The sequence below is a fragment of the Yarrowia lipolytica genome, chromosome 1E (assembly GCF_001761485.1).
Source record: "Yarrowia lipolytica chromosome 1E, complete sequence".
In the NCBI taxonomy this organism is placed as follows: domain Eukaryota; kingdom Fungi; phylum Ascomycota; class Dipodascomycetes; order Dipodascales; genus Yarrowia; species Yarrowia lipolytica.
This window is the reverse complement of record NC_090774.1, coordinates 1680398-1697373: the sequence shown is the minus strand read 5'-3', so window position 1 is coordinate 1697373 and position 16976 is coordinate 1680398. Positions and strand designations below refer to the sequence as shown.

General features: G+C 50.0%; 8 protein-coding genes and 1 non-coding gene across 9 annotated transcripts; 4 read left to right on the top strand and 5 right to left on the bottom strand.

The window, feature by feature from the left end:
- Nucleotides 1-53: 53 nt before the first annotated feature.
- On the bottom strand, nucleotides 54-572 carry YALI1_E16968g (uncharacterized protein; the record flags this gene model as incomplete). The annotated part of the gene is made up of 1 exon (XM_068282998.1): nucleotides 54-572. One exon carries the CDS (start codon nucleotides 570-572, stop codon nucleotides 54-56), a length of 519 nt encoding a protein of 172 aa, XP_068139099.1.
- Nucleotides 573-1705: 1133 nt separating this feature from the next.
- On the top strand, nucleotides 1706-2194 carry YALI1_E16956g (uncharacterized protein; the record flags this gene model as incomplete). Its single annotated transcript, XM_068282997.1, has 1 exon — nucleotides 1706-2194. One exon carries the CDS (start codon nucleotides 1706-1708, stop codon nucleotides 2192-2194), a length of 489 nt encoding a protein of 162 aa, XP_068139098.1.
- A 196-nt stretch (nucleotides 2195-2390) lies between these two features.
- On the top strand, nucleotides 2391-3563 carry YALI1_E16950g (uncharacterized protein; the record flags this gene model as incomplete). The annotated part of the gene is made up of 1 exon (XM_503921.2): nucleotides 2391-3563. One exon carries the CDS (start codon nucleotides 2391-2393, stop codon nucleotides 3561-3563), a length of 1173 nt encoding a protein of 390 aa, XP_503921.2.
- Nucleotides 3564-4170: 607 nt separating this feature from the next.
- YALI1_E16919g (uncharacterized protein) lies at nucleotides 4171-5481 on the bottom strand (the record flags this gene model as incomplete). Its single annotated transcript, XM_503920.4, has 1 exon — nucleotides 4171-5481. The coding sequence occupies one exon, from the start codon at nucleotides 5479-5481 to the stop codon at nucleotides 4171-4173; it is 1311 nt and encodes a 436-aa protein (XP_503920.4).
- A 1844-nt stretch (nucleotides 5482-7325) lies between these two features.
- Nucleotides 7326-10730, top strand: YALI1_E16900g (uncharacterized protein; the record flags this gene model as incomplete). Its single annotated transcript, XM_503919.3, has 1 exon — nucleotides 7326-10730. One exon carries the CDS (start codon nucleotides 7326-7328, stop codon nucleotides 10728-10730), a length of 3405 nt encoding a protein of 1134 aa, XP_503919.3.
- Nucleotides 10731-10781: 51 nt separating this feature from the next.
- Nucleotides 10782-11918, bottom strand: YALI1_E16854g (uncharacterized protein; the record flags this gene model as incomplete). The annotated part of the gene is made up of 1 exon (XM_503918.3): nucleotides 10782-11918. The coding sequence occupies one exon, from the start codon at nucleotides 11916-11918 to the stop codon at nucleotides 10782-10784; it is 1137 nt and encodes a 378-aa protein (XP_503918.3).
- A 290-nt stretch (nucleotides 11919-12208) lies between these two features.
- On the bottom strand, nucleotides 12209-12302 carry YALI1_E16850r. The gene has a single exon. It is a non-coding gene; the product is annotated as a tRNA-Phe (tRNA).
- A 692-nt stretch (nucleotides 12303-12994) lies between these two features.
- YALI1_E16841g (uncharacterized protein) lies at nucleotides 12995-13262 on the bottom strand (the record flags this gene model as incomplete). The annotated part of the gene is made up of 2 exons (XM_068282996.1): nucleotides 12995-13189; nucleotides 13236-13262. The coding sequence occupies 2 exons, from the start codon at nucleotides 13260-13262 to the stop codon at nucleotides 12995-12997; spliced, it is 222 nt and encodes a 73-aa protein (XP_068139097.1).
- A 2068-nt stretch (nucleotides 13263-15330) lies between these two features.
- Nucleotides 15331-16743, top strand: YALI1_E16820g (uncharacterized protein; the record flags this gene model as incomplete). Its single annotated transcript, XM_503917.1, has 1 exon — nucleotides 15331-16743. The coding sequence occupies one exon, from the start codon at nucleotides 15331-15333 to the stop codon at nucleotides 16741-16743; it is 1413 nt and encodes a 470-aa protein (XP_503917.1).
- Nucleotides 16744-16976: the final 233 nt, after the last annotated feature.

Here is a 16976-nt window from a genome sequence, read left to right as displayed (position 1 = left end):
GCTGCAGGGGTCTTTGTGTCGATGTGACTTTGGCTGTGTGGCGAACAGAGACACTACCGCCTTGGGGGAGGTTGCAAGCTGTCGTATCGAGAGGTGGGGGTAGTGGTGATGAAGACGCTCGCAAAGCTTTGTGTTGCTGCAATGGTTTTTGGGTGCTGCAGAAGCTCTCTCAACTCTCTTTTGCCCTCTTTAACGCTCTCGCACACGCACTTGTATAGCAGTAGAGTGTCGCTGGAGTGTTGCTGAGATGCGGGTAGGGTAAATGTAAAAAAGTGTCGGTTGGGACAAGCACAATGAAAAAGAAAAAAAAAAAATTCAAAAAAGTAAAAATTAAATAATTGTTTTAAAAAAAGGTAGCCAAGCCAAAAAAGAACATCCGCAAGGCGACCTGATATAAATGCACCCAGTGCCGCTACTACTACATGATATAGACGCTCCATGCACATATATATGTGTGATAGAGCTGCAGAGACAGACTGCCTCGTCAACGGAGCCAGAACCGACGCCTTTGCACGACTCCTAACAGCCTTACCCTTGGGTTTAACGCAGGCGTCACCATACCAGGTGTGCATGAAATCAACATTTGCGTCCGGTTATCTTGCATCGAGGCGGATAGGGGGTGCCTAAGTGAGAGTCTCTTCATCGGGCTACTGCAAGATGGCCGACACCTTCTGTTTCACCTGTCGCGCTTTTCGTGTCGATAAAGCACCCTAAAGCGCTGCATCTCGGCTCGAGTCCCTACAAGTGGTACACTCTACATGTCTTCGTCTGCTTGTCTTTCTCTCAACATGCTGCCTCACTCTTGCGGTTAGACTCCATGGCACACGGCCGAGCCCCAGAGTCTAAAGAGCCCTCCTCAGAGTTGCCAATCGCTCATTTCAGCTGTTTCAGGCACCGCGATCGTCTTGGGCGTCCGTCGTCTACGTCGCAAGTGTAAATAGCTCACATCGGAGTGCGAGTGCGAGTTCGAGTGCAGTGGTGTTGGTTACAAGGTAGACAGCCTGAAGCATCCCGACTTACTATAGTACATACTACTACAAGTTCACACCACCCAAAAACAATCAGCCCAGGAGTTGCAAACCTACCCTACCCGCCGATTGATAACGTCACGTGACCAAAGTCTCATTCCATTCCAACCCAACATTTTTCTCAAACATACGTCTGACAAGCACATGAATGACGTGTGTCGTTTACTCCATCCTCGCGGACGATGTTATGGGGTGGAGTTGCTAACGTTGCTTGTTGGCCGAGTCCATATGAGACATGAATGTTGTGTGGGTCTCTCTCTAGATTGGCGCTTGTATGAATGTTCAGATTTGCTCGGAAGTTGGGTCAACCGTGGTCATTCCGTCCTCCAATCGGTTCGGGAGCATCAATGAAAACTCGTCAATTCCTGACACTTTGATCCTTTCAAATTTCTTCTTCCGTCCTCCTAAATTGGTGTCTGTTCGAGAGCGGATGTTGAGCGGGACGGCAGAGAGCGGTTATGCTTTTCAGGCTCAAAACATTGTTGCTTGAACCCATATGAAACCTGAAACTGGTACGAATGCCCATTGAGGAACGCATGCTCTGTTAATACATAATACACCACCCAGTCCGGGGTTTCTGTTGTTTTTTTCTGTTGTTTTGTCTGTTGTTTTCTGCATCATCTGGCCACTTTTGATACTTTCAACCAAGAGCGCCAACTAACTCCAACTAACTTCCAATGTCCCGACTAAACCGCTCAATCTTCTCCTTGCTAGGCCTCGGAAAAACGCCGCATGTGTGCAGCAAGGCAACGGAAGGTCACGTGGAACGCAAAAGTATACCCGCTAGAGCAGCCCGGTGGACCTGTGGACGTGACCACCCACCGCCCGGGTGGGGAAGGCCCTGCGTTGGGGCCGATAGGCGAGAAAACCACTCGAAAATCGCTCAAATAATTATTCCTAGCCTGACTGTTGCAGCTCACCTTTATTTTCCAGCGTGTGCCCCACTGCGTCCTGACACACACTGTTTATTTTTGACATGTGTGAATGGCTGGCGCGGATGTAGACACCGGATCCCGGACCCGGTCGGCAGCGCAAACGGCGCCCGTAACCAGCCCTATAACCACCGCAAAAAACATGCGCCGGGGAACGCAAAAAGAATGGCGGCTCTGGCCCGTCGCTTGCCCCGCCGTCCACTTGTTGAAGGACGCACCATGTTCGTTATCTGACCGTTGCCGTTACGTGTAGATTAAACTTTTGGGCAAATCCAAAATATCTACGGGTGCGAAACGCTGTCTAGTCCTCTCTCTCTCCAAGCGTACTCTTCGAGCAACACCACTGCTGGATCCCGTAACGACGCCCCGCCACAGGCCCCCCGCAACACCAATACCCGAATCACCCCCCAACCCCGCCACCCAAGCAACCATGGGAAACGCACAGAGCCAGGAGGAGGCCAACAACAATGGAGCTGCTCGGCAGCACCGTCCAGCGGACAACAACGGCCATCACGACCCCAAGGGCTCCGCCGATCCGCAGCCCATCCCCCAGGAGGGCTCCGACAACACACAGAACCATGTGAGCCATTCGCCAGAGCAAATGTCCGCCAACTCGTCGCATGTCAGCGCAACACCCTTCAACAACCCATTTGAGCCCGCCTCGTACCACAAAGAGTCGCCTGCTCCGGAAAGCGTCCCCGTCCCCGTGGCGCCCGCAAAGAGCCACCCCCAGCGGCCCAAGATGCGACGAAAGTCAACTTTGCTGCTGGATGAAGACGAACCCGTGGGAGAGAACGACGACGATATCCCCTTCGACAAACTCAACATCACCCATCCCACATCCAACGAGCCCAAGCCGCTGTCACGGGTGGACTCCGGCGAAGAGATCGAACTCACCTCCCCTCAGGTGACCGAAGGAAAGATCCCCCTCGAAATCAAATGGACTCAGGGAGGCTCCAAGGTCTACGTTACTGGAACCTTCACTGGTTGGAGAAAGATGGTGGCTCTGACCCCGGACCCCAACAAGAAGGGCGTCTTCTCTACCACCCTTCATCTTCCTCCTGGAACCCACAGACTGCGATTTGTCGTTGACAATGAGCTGCGATGCTCAGACTACCTCCCCACAGCCACAGACTCCATGGGTAATCTTCTCAACTACGTGGAGGTGGGTCTATCGGACACCGAGGAACGGGCCGACCAGAAGGATCTGCATCCCATTTCTCGAGCAGGCATCATCCCCAGTAACGACGATCTGGGAGGAGGCTACGAGCGGTTCACTGAAGAAGATCTGCCCAAGGAGGAGTACGAGTTCACACCGGAAATCCCGGCTCTGTTCACCGACACAGAAGTGATGGAGCAGTACATCTCCAAAGAGTTGCCCACGCCTCCCCAACTGCCTCCCCATCTGGACTCGGTCATTCTCAACACAAACTCCACCGAAAAGGAAGACAACTCGGTGCTGCCCATCCCCAATCACGTCATTCTCAACCATCTGGCCACCACGTCCATTAAACATAACGTTCTGGCCGTGGCCTCGGTCTCCCGGTACTCTCGTAAGTACGTGACCCAGGTTCTCTACGCTCCTTTGCCTCTTCAGGCATAAGCATAGGTGGAAATGAGGAAATGAGGAAGGAGGTTATATAGAGTGTCGCAGTACGTACAGTAATTAGCATAGATGTATTTGGCGATAAGGACATTAGGAGAGCACCCGTAATGAAGAGATCAAAAGGAACAGTATGATCTATGACAGGTGTTCCTGTACACTTGCTTCACTCGCTTCACTAGACAGTGCATATATCGTGTGAATGTTATCAATCTACTGTATATTCCGTGTACATACTATATAATACCTCAGACAAATACAACTCAATAGTGCAGCTGCGAAGCTGGAAATCGAAAAATCAACTCTTCTTGCCATCCTCTAAGAGCACACAAAAACGCATGAAAAATTGACCTTTCCATCTCACTGCTTTGAAGGGTCCATAATGATGAGGTTCAATTGATATGAAACCTTATTAAAACTTCCTTTATCAATCTTCTTGTACAGACTTGTTTGAATATATACAAATACGAGTAGTGGAGTTGCACAACTTTGGGTGGCGTCAATTGATAGGTTATCGGAGTTATTCATCATCATCAAAATAAACCAGTGCACAATGGCTTCGAATTATCATTATCATTATTATCGTTAGGTAAGCACTTGAATACCGTCACTCTCCAAGAGCATCGTAAATAGCCTCCCAATCCTTGACCAAAGCCGCATAGAAATCCACCTGTCCAGAGGTCAGAGTCTTGAGAGTCTCCTTCATCTCGCCGGATCGAATCTTGTCGAAAGTGTTAATCTCGCGCTTGGTCTGCTCGTCAAAGGCCTCGGACGTGGTCTTGGCCAGATTCGTCTCGCCCGTGAGACTCTCGATCCGGCCCTCGAGCTTCTGCAGCCGTTCCCGTCGTGAAAACTCATGGTTGATACCCCGAATGTCCTCCAGCTTGTTTCGCAGAATACCGTTCCCTCCACCAGACACCAGCGCCTGTCTTTCGGCCACAGCTCGCTCATTGTACTCCACCAGGCCCTCGTAGTCTGCCTGCTTCTGGTCTCGTTGTTTGAGCAAAGCTCTGACCGACACAAGATAGTGCATGAGATCCTTGAGAGAAGACACGTAGTCGGTATCAAGTTTCTCCTTGAGCACGGCTGTGTTGATGGCCAGCGCCTGCAGGCCTCCAGCAAACTTGGAAAACTCTTGTTCCAATGAAGGAATCAGATGCTCCAGCTGGCCCACGTGCTGCGACAGGTCCTGGTAGTCCATGACCAGATCTGACTGTCGACGCACAGACCGAGCCAGTACCTTTTCAATGTGCGACACACACACGTCCAGGCGGTCGATTCGTTCCTTGACCTCCTGGAACTCCTGGGCCGTCTGTGGGGGTCGAGTGAATGCACTGACCAGCGTGTCGGACAGTCCGTCCAAAATTCCTCCGTCCACAATCAGTCCTCCTCGTGCAATGTTGTTTTTCTTGTATGCGTTCCATTCGCCAGACTCCAGAAAGGCGTGGTAATATTTGGACCGTTTGAGCAGGGGGTGATGTGCTATGCGTGAGAGAAACCGTGTCAGAGATGCTGCTCGCTTGACTGTGAACTCTGTCGAAAACCGGTCCCCTCGAATGTACTCGAGACGCTGCTTGTCCGGGAGAGGGGGCACCACACAGGCCTGGAACTCGTTGTTCAGGCAGTTGTAAAGGAAGACAAAGTCCGAAAACCGGCGTCGGACTCGGAACTCCTTGTTCGAGAACTGCGTGTTGTTGGACTTGGTCGTCACGAGGTATGTGATGTGGGCGTTCTGGGTTCCATCCAGGTCTTTGGCCGGATCGCTCACCACAGAGTCGATATAAGTCTTGTCATTTTCGAGCGCATGGTAGTCGCTTCGATACAGGTCTGTGTCTGAGTGCGACGAGGGTCCGTTGGACGATGACGCTATGCCGTTAGAAGGACCACTCGAAGGCCCCGCTTCATCTTGCCATTCCATCGTATGCAGTGAGAGTGTGTGATGGGGTTTGATGGGGTGTGGTTGTAGTTGTAGTTGTTGCTGTTGTTGGAGTGGGGCTCTTTGTGACTTGTCGTCTTGTTCTGTGTCTGTGCCGCTCCGTCGACCGTCGTTATCAGGTCGTCAAGTGTTTGGCTCCCTATTGCAACAGGCACAGCGAAGGTGGACTGTAGGTTTCTGGGGTTGCCACAGCCCAGATAGAGTTCAGTAACGTGACGTTGATAGTGGTTGGCAGCAAGTGCACCAGTGGAGAGCGTACGGGCGTACGATAGTATGTCGAGAGGGGTACGGCGGGTTTTGTTGGATTTTTTGCTTGGAATCACTTAATGGGTTTTCCAGAAAGACTCTATTCGCGTCTCGTCTATCTCCATTTATAGAATAAGTATAAGTACACTACAGACGGTATTTAGCCTAAATTAACCCCCAAAAAAGAAGGAAAAAAGAAGGAAAAAAAACGAGACATGAGGTCAATATGGAAGAGACAGAGATATGGCTGGATTCTAATGAGTTGAGACCATTCGATTGGTCCAATATTTATCCAGATTGGGCAACAGATACGTGTATGAACTGCTCCTTAACTAGCATATGTACATACTGTACTTGTACATCTCAATAGCGTCTAAAGGCTGAGTAGAGATGAGTCAGAAGGGTCCACCTGATGAAGAATGCTTGTTGTGTGTCCTCAAGCAAACCAATTGTGTTTGTTACATACCCAGGAACCTTCCAATGTCGTCTAGTAGCTCATAATCTGTTTCCTGGAGAACTCCGAGGTCGGAATTGGGAGTTGCAGGAAGTACCATCTGTCCTGATACGACAGGCGGGTGATGTACCTGTACTAGCATTGTGGCTACTTGTAAAAAATGATGAACTATTCTGCTGGAGATTATTCCTGGTGCTCACTTCAAAGTCTTGTCTTTCCTTTCTGGTACGAGTGCTCGTTCATAACTACAGTAGTAGTTACTAAACCACTTCTGGCATCCTTCACAACGGCTCTACGAATAGCTACTGTACATACCCCAAGGAAAGTACTTGAACCGAGACTGTAAACCACCAGAATGGCCAATCAAAAGCCACGTCTTCGTGCTTCCAATTGTCCTACTCGTTCCGATTCTTGCACCGGCATTCGTACACGCACATACTGTACAAAATGACCTCAGACGATGCATGCTGTAGACACCTGCAGTTGTAGATTCAGGGGTTGGTTGAGTATATTCAAGTGTGGATCGATACTCAGTATGAGGATATTCAAGTGTTGACTGAGTATATTCAAGGGTCGATTGAGTATATTCAAGGGTCGATTGAGTATATTCAAGTGTTTAGTGCTTGTGAAAGGGACATTTGACTAGCTTGTCGCAATCGGATCACATGTTGACGGAGTTTTCGAACTACAAGTAGTTGTACGGGATCGCATTGTCACGCACAGTCTTCCCCGTCCGCCTTGTGTGTAAATTATATGCCCTTATTCCTTTTTATTTTGGCTCATGTTTTGGCTTCCGGCGAAATAATAACATAACACACACGGCTGACAGAGATGGGCAGCAGAACGTGATAGATGGTGGCTTGAAGCCATATATTGAGTACATAGAAACTCCATCAGCCATCCACAGTTGATATATTTTTGTCACGTGACCGCAATAGATGTTGCCCCCCCTCGGGTCTAGGAGCCATCTGGGTCCCTTCACCTTTCGCGGAGGAATTGCATGGGTGATGCACGACCATGTTATTGTTCCAAACTTTCATCCGGATATTGTCCCTGACTGTTCAAGCACCGCTCTCCAACGCTCCAACCCTTTTCAGCTCGTCGGCCACATCCCTATGAACCGATAATGAACCAGCCCGACCCCAAGGCTAACGTCAGGCCGCTGGCCATTCGAGGAAACTCGTGGTACAGCGAGACTGGTGAGGACTCGTCGCAGCAAACATCCATGCCCTCATCTCCATCTCAGCGACTTTTGGGCAGCACAGCAGCCTCCAGTCTGGCTGTGTCTCCCGTGGGATGGGCCACGAGGGCCGGCATCACGCTGCCCCTATTCCGAAAAGCCTCCATGATCCTGCCAAACACAGGACAGCGAGTACGACGACAAGTGACTTTCAGCAACGAGGAAGGGCGACTGGTGCCACAGACAATCAAGATAACGCCTGAAGAACTGGAGGCATTAGCAGACGCAAACGCAAACGCAAACGCAAACGCAAACAATTTCCAGACAACGTACCAAAATTACAACAGTATCACCGAATTTGGAGAACCCAACAGCAGTTCTTCTCCAAACTCGCCAGAACCGGACCCCGAACGGTCCTTCAACTACGCTGTATCGACAGTTGACAGCCCCACAATGTGCCACAGACACAAACCAAAGCCCACAGGAGTGTTTGGGAAACTGAAATATTACGCCACTGGAGCATGGATCGATCCAGAAGCAAAGGTCGTCTTAAAATGTTCAGTGGGATACCTTCTAGGAACCGTGTTCGTCTACAACGACCGTCTCTCAAGACTATTGGGTAACGGTGACTCCAAACATATGGTTGCCACTTCAGTTATTTATTTCCACCCAGGAAGAACCATGGGAAGTATGGTTGAGGCTCTTATTTTTGCATCTATCGCCCTGCTGTACTCCTTTTGTGTCTGTTCTCTGAGTATGTTAGTGTCGGCATTTCTGGTCGACTTGCATATGCGCCTATTGGCGTACATTATCGACCTAGTCATCTTCTGCGCCGTGGGACTGGGCACTCTGGCCTTTGTTAAGCAGAAAATGGACTTGCCGACTTTCAACACTGCCACTTCACTGGCGTGTGTGTGCCTTGTTAGTGTGCTGACGAAGGAGGGAAACGTGCAGCAGGGCAGAATTTCTTTGGAACAGCTGAACCAGATCTTCTTGCTCGCCATTACTGGTTGTACTGTGTCTGCTCTGGTTTGTGTAACGCTCTGGAGAACTTCTGCAGTCACAGAACTCAAGCAATCCATTTCAAACACCATGGACATATATGGAGACATGCTTCTGTATCTTACCAGGCAGTTTATGCGGGCTGTCGACGTGGACAGCGTCGAGTACATTGAGCTCAAGGCCAAGCTGCGTGCCCAGCTGAGTTGTTTCAGAAACATTCGTCATGCGAAGCTGGAACTGTACTTGACAGGCCGAGAAGATGAATACCACCAGCTGGAGAAGCTCGTTCATCACATGAACAGTATTCATCAGCATCTTAACGCTCTTACTTCAGGTGTTGAAACGGAGCATTCTACATTGACGCGAAAGAAGCTGTCCCAGCTGTTTAAGGACAGCCCCATCAGAAAACGACACTCATTGAAGAGAACTCTTTCTACCCCTGGAAGTTCTCTTCCTTCCCCGAATTTTGCATCTACAAAACCCAATGAGCCTACAATCACGCCTGAAAATCTGTTTGATGTCTTCTTATACCACTTGGGTCCACCCATGAAGTCTTTTTCTCTGACCATGAAGCGGATCTTGCACGGTTCGGAGCTCGACAAATGCGATGCCGAGGCGGATGTTGCTCAGTACCAGAGATCACTTGGTCTTGCTGAGGAGCTATTCTGTGAAGCCAGAAAGAAGGCTCTGGCTGAAGTCTACGGCTTGGGGCTGTTTAAGCGAAGGCACAATGACGAGTTCATCACTGATTGGGAGCAGGTGGCGGCTTCGTGTGGTAACTTCTCGCTGCTGCTTGAAGAAATGGCTTCTGAGGTGCAAAAGTTGCTGGGAAGCATAGAGGGATACCTCACCATCCGTGAAAACGACGAGAGAAGCTACCGATGGCTGTGGGGAGGCAAGCATAGAGAACCGACGGCAGCAGAGGAGGCAGAAACTTCCCAGAGGAGTGCAGTCAACAAGATCATCAGTGGACGTAAGACCATGGCGTTCATGACTCGACAATCTGATCTTCTGGAGGAGGGGTTTGCTGGGCGAATGCATGATGATCTCAATAGTGCTCTGACTAAGAAGGCAAAGCACGGAGAGCTCGAAAAACCGTCTATGTCGTTCCGTCTGTGGAAACGCCTGCGTGTTTTTAGAAGACGAGATGTCCAATTTGGAATTAGGGTAGGTATTGGAGCAGCTATGTTTGCTACCCCCGCTTATATGCCCAGTCTTCAGCCAATTTTCTATACATGGAGGGGCGAGTGGGGGTTGATTTCCTACGTGGTCATCATGTCCAAGTCAGTAGGAGGCACTACTTGGACTGCCTGGAAACGAATTATCGGTACGTTTTTGGGTGCTATGTGTGCCTATGTGTCTTGGGTTTTGTTCCCAGAGAACGAATACATGTTGGCATTGATTGGAGCTGCCATTTCTTATCCTTGTTTCCGCATCATTGTTACGTGGAAGGATAACAATGCGTTTGGCCGATTCGTTCTGCTCACCTTTAACATTACAGCTGTGTATTCGTACTCGTTGTACCTTGGAGACAACGACAATGACGACGATGAAGGAGGTCTAAGGCCTCTGGTAGGTACTATTGCTTTCCATCGGTTCGTTTCTGTGTGTGCTGGAGTTATGTGGGCGTTCCTGGTTACTGTTCTATTGCTCCCCAACAAGGCCCGAGTCAATCTCAAGCATGGTCTGTGTTCACTCTGGTTGCGAATGGGTCTTACGTGGAAAGACCCGCTGGCGTCCCAATTTGATCCTGCTACTGGAGGGTATAGGTTGGTTGGGCTTGCTGAGCAGCCCCAGTTGCAGAACACATTGATCCAGCTGGACGGTCTGCTCAAACATGCCCCCAACGAGTTTCGTCTCAAGGGCCGTTTCCCTAAGAACACGTACGACAACATTCTCAAATCAACACAGAAGATCCTTGATGCGTTCCAGAACCTGCGACTGGTCATTGAAAAGGACCCCACCACGACTCCTCATGAAGCTGTTCTGCTCAAAAGCACGCTGGCTGAACGTACTGAGCTCAGTCATCGAATTTTCCTGCGGTTCTACATGCTGGCCTCTGCCATGAAGCTTGGTTTCCCCTTCCCAGACAATTTGCCCTCCACCAAGCATTCTCGAGACCGTATGATGGTCAAACTGAATATCTATCGAGGCAGTCAACCTGAAGAGTATGAGCAAAACAACGTCATGGCAGCTGGTTCGGAAATCACAGATAACGACTTTGCGCTCCTGTACATCTACATTCTGGTCTGTGTGACCATCACCTCCGAGCTGGAGATTCTAGCCAAGCTGATGCAGGATCTGTTTGGTGTTATTGACGAGGAGATGTTCGATATTAGTTACAGTTAGGAGTGTTAATTGCATTGTTTTAATTGACGTAAGAAAGAGGTTGTAAACTGTTTACAATGTGCGGGAGACAGCTTGAACATCAGACTTGTCGGTGTAGACAGCAGGAGCTAGTCCAATGCTGTAGTCCTCCAAATCGTAGACGACGTAGGCGTTCTTAAGGAAAGGTTCTCCGAGAACAGCATCATTCGGAGATTCATAAAGGGCAGAGTTTTGCACTCCCAGTACACATGAAGGGTCTGTGGTGTCCCCTGAGAAGAATCCCATGGGCAGTACCAAAGACGAAGAGTTGGCTGAGATTGTGAGTCCGTCGAATTTGAAGTCCACGGAGATCTCCGCTTGACAGTCGATATAATACAGACCCATATCTTTGTTGTAGTTGGTCAGGTTAAGCCCGCTTCCTATAGCTCTGAACTGGGTGTCTGGAAAGGCAATAGCTAGCGACCCTGAGTCCAGTGTGACCGGCAGATTGAAGTCGAGTTCGTGTCCGCCAAGTACGAGGCTCTTGAAATTAATCTGGGGACCTGCACTGGGGTTGGCGACGTTGTAGTAATGGAGATCTCCAGAGTATTTGGCGTGGTCAATACCTCCCAGTAGAAAGGTTCCGTCAGGAGAATGGGGACCGTCAAAATGGAGAGAGTAGAGCACATGGTCAATAAAGCCCTGTTCTTTGGCGGAAAACGGAAAGTTGTAGTACTGGGGTTGTCCATTTCGTACCGACATTTCTACTTGCTTGAAAGACACACCCAAGATTCCTTGCTTCTGGTCTTGCATGTTAGAAACAGCTCCAAGTTGCAGATTGGACAGAGACAGGCCTGCTGCGTTGACATTATCGGTCACCCAGTATCCCTGGGCTGTTCCTCCGACGTATGCCGCGTTGAAACTGGTTCCTAAAGATTTGAACGTGGAGGAAGCCTGGGGGTTGAAGAGCCCTGGACCTCCAGTTTGGTCATCACCCACGGCTGGTATCCATAGATCAGAAGATCCTGTATCAAAGCTGACTTCGAATGACTGAGGAGGAGTGCCCACACCGATGTATGTGGAAATATAGACCCCAGGTCTTCCCTTGACCGACCCTAGGTATGTCTTTTTAGAGACATCCATAGACACCACCTTGGGGTTGGAGGGTGCAGCTACTGAAAGAGCTGAGAGAGCCAGAAGAGCCAGAAGAGCAGGGAACGAAAAGAACATTATCTCCACAACTACAACCACGCTTACAGATCTCTTATATGGAATGTAATAGATGGTAGAGTTGATGCCGTTTGCACTTTATCCACCATCTGACAAACCGTATCCACCTACAAGTACAAGTAGTAGGGTTGTATTGAGATTAGGAGGGGAGTAGAGACTAGAAGTGTGGAGACACAGAGGAAGTTGAAAAACAAATTGGAGTACTATCAAAAGCCCGCAACCGCTTGAATTTACAGTCGGACTGACAAAAACGAGAATGTGTGTGTTGTCTGAAACATCTCCAAAAAAATTGCGAATTCTGTGGGATCGAACACAGGACCCCAGATTACTCTGACCGAAGAATGACTTTCAGTCTGGCGCTCTCCCCAACTGAGGCTAAATCCCCGATTTTTTCTTTGTTAAAAACCCAGGCCCCCGTGACTAAGCCGACTGGATGACTCAGCCGGGGTGGCCATAACCCAAGGTATGGTCACTGCCGTCACTCTCAAGAAAGGTGTATTAGAAATACATGGAATAGGGGTTTATATGTTATCCAGGGTTGGGCGGCGCAACCTTTGTCCGTGATAGCAAGGCTTGGCATATCGATATTAATGATAGCGGTAATCCCACTGAGGGGCCCACGTGGTGGCGCCCCTCGGTCGTAGTCTCCCCGCAGCGGTTCAGAGAGACTAATCCAGGGCGGCTATTTCTTAGCCGCTGATCCCTAACATCATCCCCCCCCCTAAGATGAAGTCGTGGAAGCGACTTCCATCTTAACACGATAAAAAGCAACCATGATTCGACGTCGAGATGTCCAAGACAAACATTCCCCGTGAAACAATCTTATGGATCAGACTATCCATACAATAAGGTGCAGCCCTCAGCGACGCGAGAACTTACACGAGGCACGTTGAAACTCCTCATGACCAGAGACAATCACAGCCGACCGACATCAACCCGCGGGGTCAATGTCTGAGAATAACAAGGCAAAACACAGCCCAACTTCGCAGTTGACGGATCAACAAACCGACAACCACGTCGACTAGGCTTCAAACAGTTCCGAGAAACTCGCCTCGGAGGAGCAGACTCTCACATCTCTAAACAGACCAGAGATGGCTGTAGTGTACCAACGTAACCTCAGCAATAACACTGAGCCGTTCATCCCAATCCACACCGAAATGAACAAACCGACATACGAGAAATAGAAACATCAGAAACCGTTTCGTTCCTTTCTCACCCCACCTCAAGATGATAGCATCATCTTCAATGCGACTTAACACACTCCAAGGGATCTACCGACACAGACAGAAAGAAAAGTCTGGTCTAAACCCTTAGAACAGCAACATGACGATAACAACACGTCATTACTCACCTCAGGACGACAACCTAGTCGAACGTAGCGGAGGCTTTGGCAGTGGAAGCGACTACTTGTAAAGTCCACACAACAGACTTACAAAACAGGGGGAAACATCACGAACGAGCCATGACCAAGTTCAGTGATAACGGGTATGCCGCGACAAGTTCTTGTCTCCAGCGACACTAACCAGCAGGTCGCAGGGAACTTGAGCTGACCAATACCGGTGACTGAGTTTAGAGAGAATCTCAATCGTTGGTACGCCACCGTGTCATTCGAAGACCACTCTTGAATTGCTAAACTCTTTTCTCACGAGTCCATAATGACGTCCCCCCGGACGCTCTTGAAGACGACGAGACAATAGTCGTCAGAGTTCGCATGTGTTTATGCAGCTGGACACAGCCCAACACAAACCTTAATGGTGGCAGATAATGCACACCTTGGCAGCAATCAAGAACCGGAAGACACCCAGCAGGGAGCCTAATCTTCGCTCACCAACATGTTACTGTACATTGCAACTTCCATCGACCTAGGATCAGTCCGTCTCATGAAGCCTCCTTTAAGCAATCAAGACCACACGCCAGTTCCCGGAAACATAGTGGCCTCGATGCGTCGTAACCGAGTATGACGACAACGCTGAACGGAATCCTTCATGGGGATGCCCTCCACCGCAGCTGAAACGACTCTCGAACCGTTCCTATGAAGCGCAGCCGAACCAAAGACCGTCGGCTATTCACTCGGAGCAACCATGCTACAACGAGTGCAAGATACGTCCTCTTGTCGAGCGCGCCTCCTTGGGGAGAAGACGTCACTCCTGTGAACTTGACTGTCCACCTTATGGCAGTAGGAAGGTATGGAAAGCTGGCAGAACCGCAGCACCTTCGCTACTCTCAGTGCAGACGCCACGTCTGATGTCGCACTGCCGTGAGCTCCATCACCGACATCGTCACTCTGGGATACATCATCCACAGACATCAGCCAGCGATACCATCACTCACTGAGCCAGCTCCTCGACAGCCGGAGCGTGACTCCCACGACGACAGGATGAGACTGCTAGACGATATGACACCAAATACATTTCGATAAAAGCCATCGGCATTTCTTCTCCACCTCTCATCCTTGGAAAGTTAGTCATGATCATGCCAACTCTCCCTACCACTCGTGCATACTTCACTCTCCCCTCCTCCCACAGAGGCCTGTTCGATACTGCGGGACTCCAGGGTGCCACCATCTTTTACCCCTCTAAAAAAGACGCCGACAACTAGAGAGGCCTGGTCCCACTCGCCTCTACTTGTAACCCAGCCACCCCTAAAAAAATTTCCGGGGTTTTTGGAACGATGACCTGAACTGAGGCAGCAGCAACGGTATGTGACTTGCGGAATTTCGAAGGACCGTAGCGGTGTAGGTGTTTGTGTCGTTTAAACCTGACCGACTTCCCCTGGCCCTGGTTCTCGCCCCAGAATCGCATTGCACAACAAGTGCATCGGCCTTACCAGATGTTAGACCCCAGGCCCCGTGACTAAGCCGACTGATGACTCAGCCGGGGTGGCCATACCGAAGGTATGGTCACTGCCGTCACTCTCAAGAAAGGTGTATTAGAATACATGGAATACAGGGGTTTATATGTTATCCAGGGTTGCGGCGCAACCCTTTGTCCGTGATAGCAGGCTTGGCATATCGATATTAATGATAGCGTAATCCCACTGAGGGCCCACGTGGTGGCCCCTCGTCGTAGTCTCCGCTAGCGGTTCACGAGAGACTAATCAGGCGGCTATTTCTTAGCCGCTGATCCCTAACAATTTCTTTTTCGGACACAATGGCCACCGCAACACCGTGGCGGGGTACAGGTTATGAGCGAAAAAGAGCGATATTTTCTTAGATCATGTGATACCTCATATCGATATATTAGGTAAAGTTCTCTGGAACCTTATTTTACTGTTAATTCAGCCTCCATCAAGACATTTACCAACCTGCAGGGTAACTCACGTGACGAAGTTTGGTTGAAAAAGTGAGATTCTCATGTGGTTCTAGAAAGCACCTCCGCACACCATACACACCACCATACACACAACTTTTCAAATGGCAGACATTTTGAAAAACGACGATGCTCTCAAGGAGCAGTTTGAGAAGAACATTTTACAGCGGGCCACGCAGGTTATGGGCTCAGAGCAGGACCCGACTCTGGGGCAGTACATTGTGATGATGCTGCTAGACGACTACGTGACCGAGGACACAATCAAGTCAGAGGTGAAGCAAATGACCGAGGGGCAGCTCAGCGACGACTTTGTGGCGTGGTGCAAGGACGAAATGGGTCGCGTGGCAAAACACGGCGGTGCGGTACAGGAGGACACAGAAATGGAGGATGAATACAGCGTGGGGTCTATGCCTGGCCGACGGAAAACAGAGAGCGTTTTCAAGGGCAGACAGGATCGAAGTGCGTTTGGAGGCGTGGGCAAGTCGCTCAAGGATCGGGTCGGCCGAAACGGCGTGTCCAAGGCATTCAGCAAGGAGGGGGAATATAGCATCAGGAGCAAGCCCACATCTACCGGGGGAGTTCCTACGGGTTCTGTAGGAGGCATTCCGACGGACGCACAGCAGGCCATGTTCGCGACGATGCAGAAAGCGCTGTCGATGGATCTTCCGCCAAAGGAGCGGTTCAACCATCGGTGCCGAAACTGGCCCAACTGCAACTACGATAACTGCAAGTACGTGCATCCCACAGAGGCATGTGAGGCGTTTGCCAACGGTGGAGCGTGTGCTGCTCCTCCTGGCACGTGTCTCAAGGTGCATGTTGGCCAGGATATCGATGATCTGGCCAACCTTCCCGAGCAGCCCAAGCCGTTTGAGTGGGTGCCCTATGAGAGATACAAGCCTGCAGTTCCCAAGGGCTTTATGCTCATGCCCATGATGACTCCCCAAGGCCCCCAACAGGTCATGGTTCCCCAGGTGCCCGTGAAAACGACCATCATGGAGTGTCGGTTCACAGACCGGTGTGCCAACCAGCATTGCACTTATGGCCATCCTACTCCATGCAACAATGAGGCCAAGATCACCGACCATTTTGCGTGGTGCGACAATAAGGAGCACTGTGCGGATCCTGAGTGTGTCAAGAACCATCCGTCGTCGTCGTTGGTGCGTGAGAATGAGTCTCTTCCCTCAGGCCAGACTCTGGAGCAGTGCAAGTTCAACAACTACTGCACCAACCCCAAATGTCGGTTCCGACATGCCATGTCCAAGACCATTTGTCGAAACGGAAAGGAGTGCACCCGAATGGACTGCATCTTCATGCATCCCGTGGAGACGCCATGCAAGTATGGCGTCAACTGTGCCAACAACAATTGTATCTTCTCGCATCCCGAGGGTCATGGAAACGGCACTGCTGAGCGAAAGTTTGTGAATGAGGCTGAGGGAACTGAAAAGCTCATTCCTGGCCAGCAGCAGCAGCAGGATGTTGAAGGTTCCACTGTTGACGCCGATACCACCATGGAATAGGCTGTTGTGTCAATGCCATACGCCGTTCCAAAATATAGCTTGGTCATTCGGACCACGGTAAATTATTGTAATATATATATTATTATTGACCCAACTGTGGGTTTGAGATGAACTGAGAGGGTTGTAGAGGAACGCTCCGAGTGGGGCGGTCTATTGTATATGTACTACTCATTACTCACAACTGTTTCAGTTACTACAAGTAGTACAAGTAAAGATATAATCAACCAACCAAG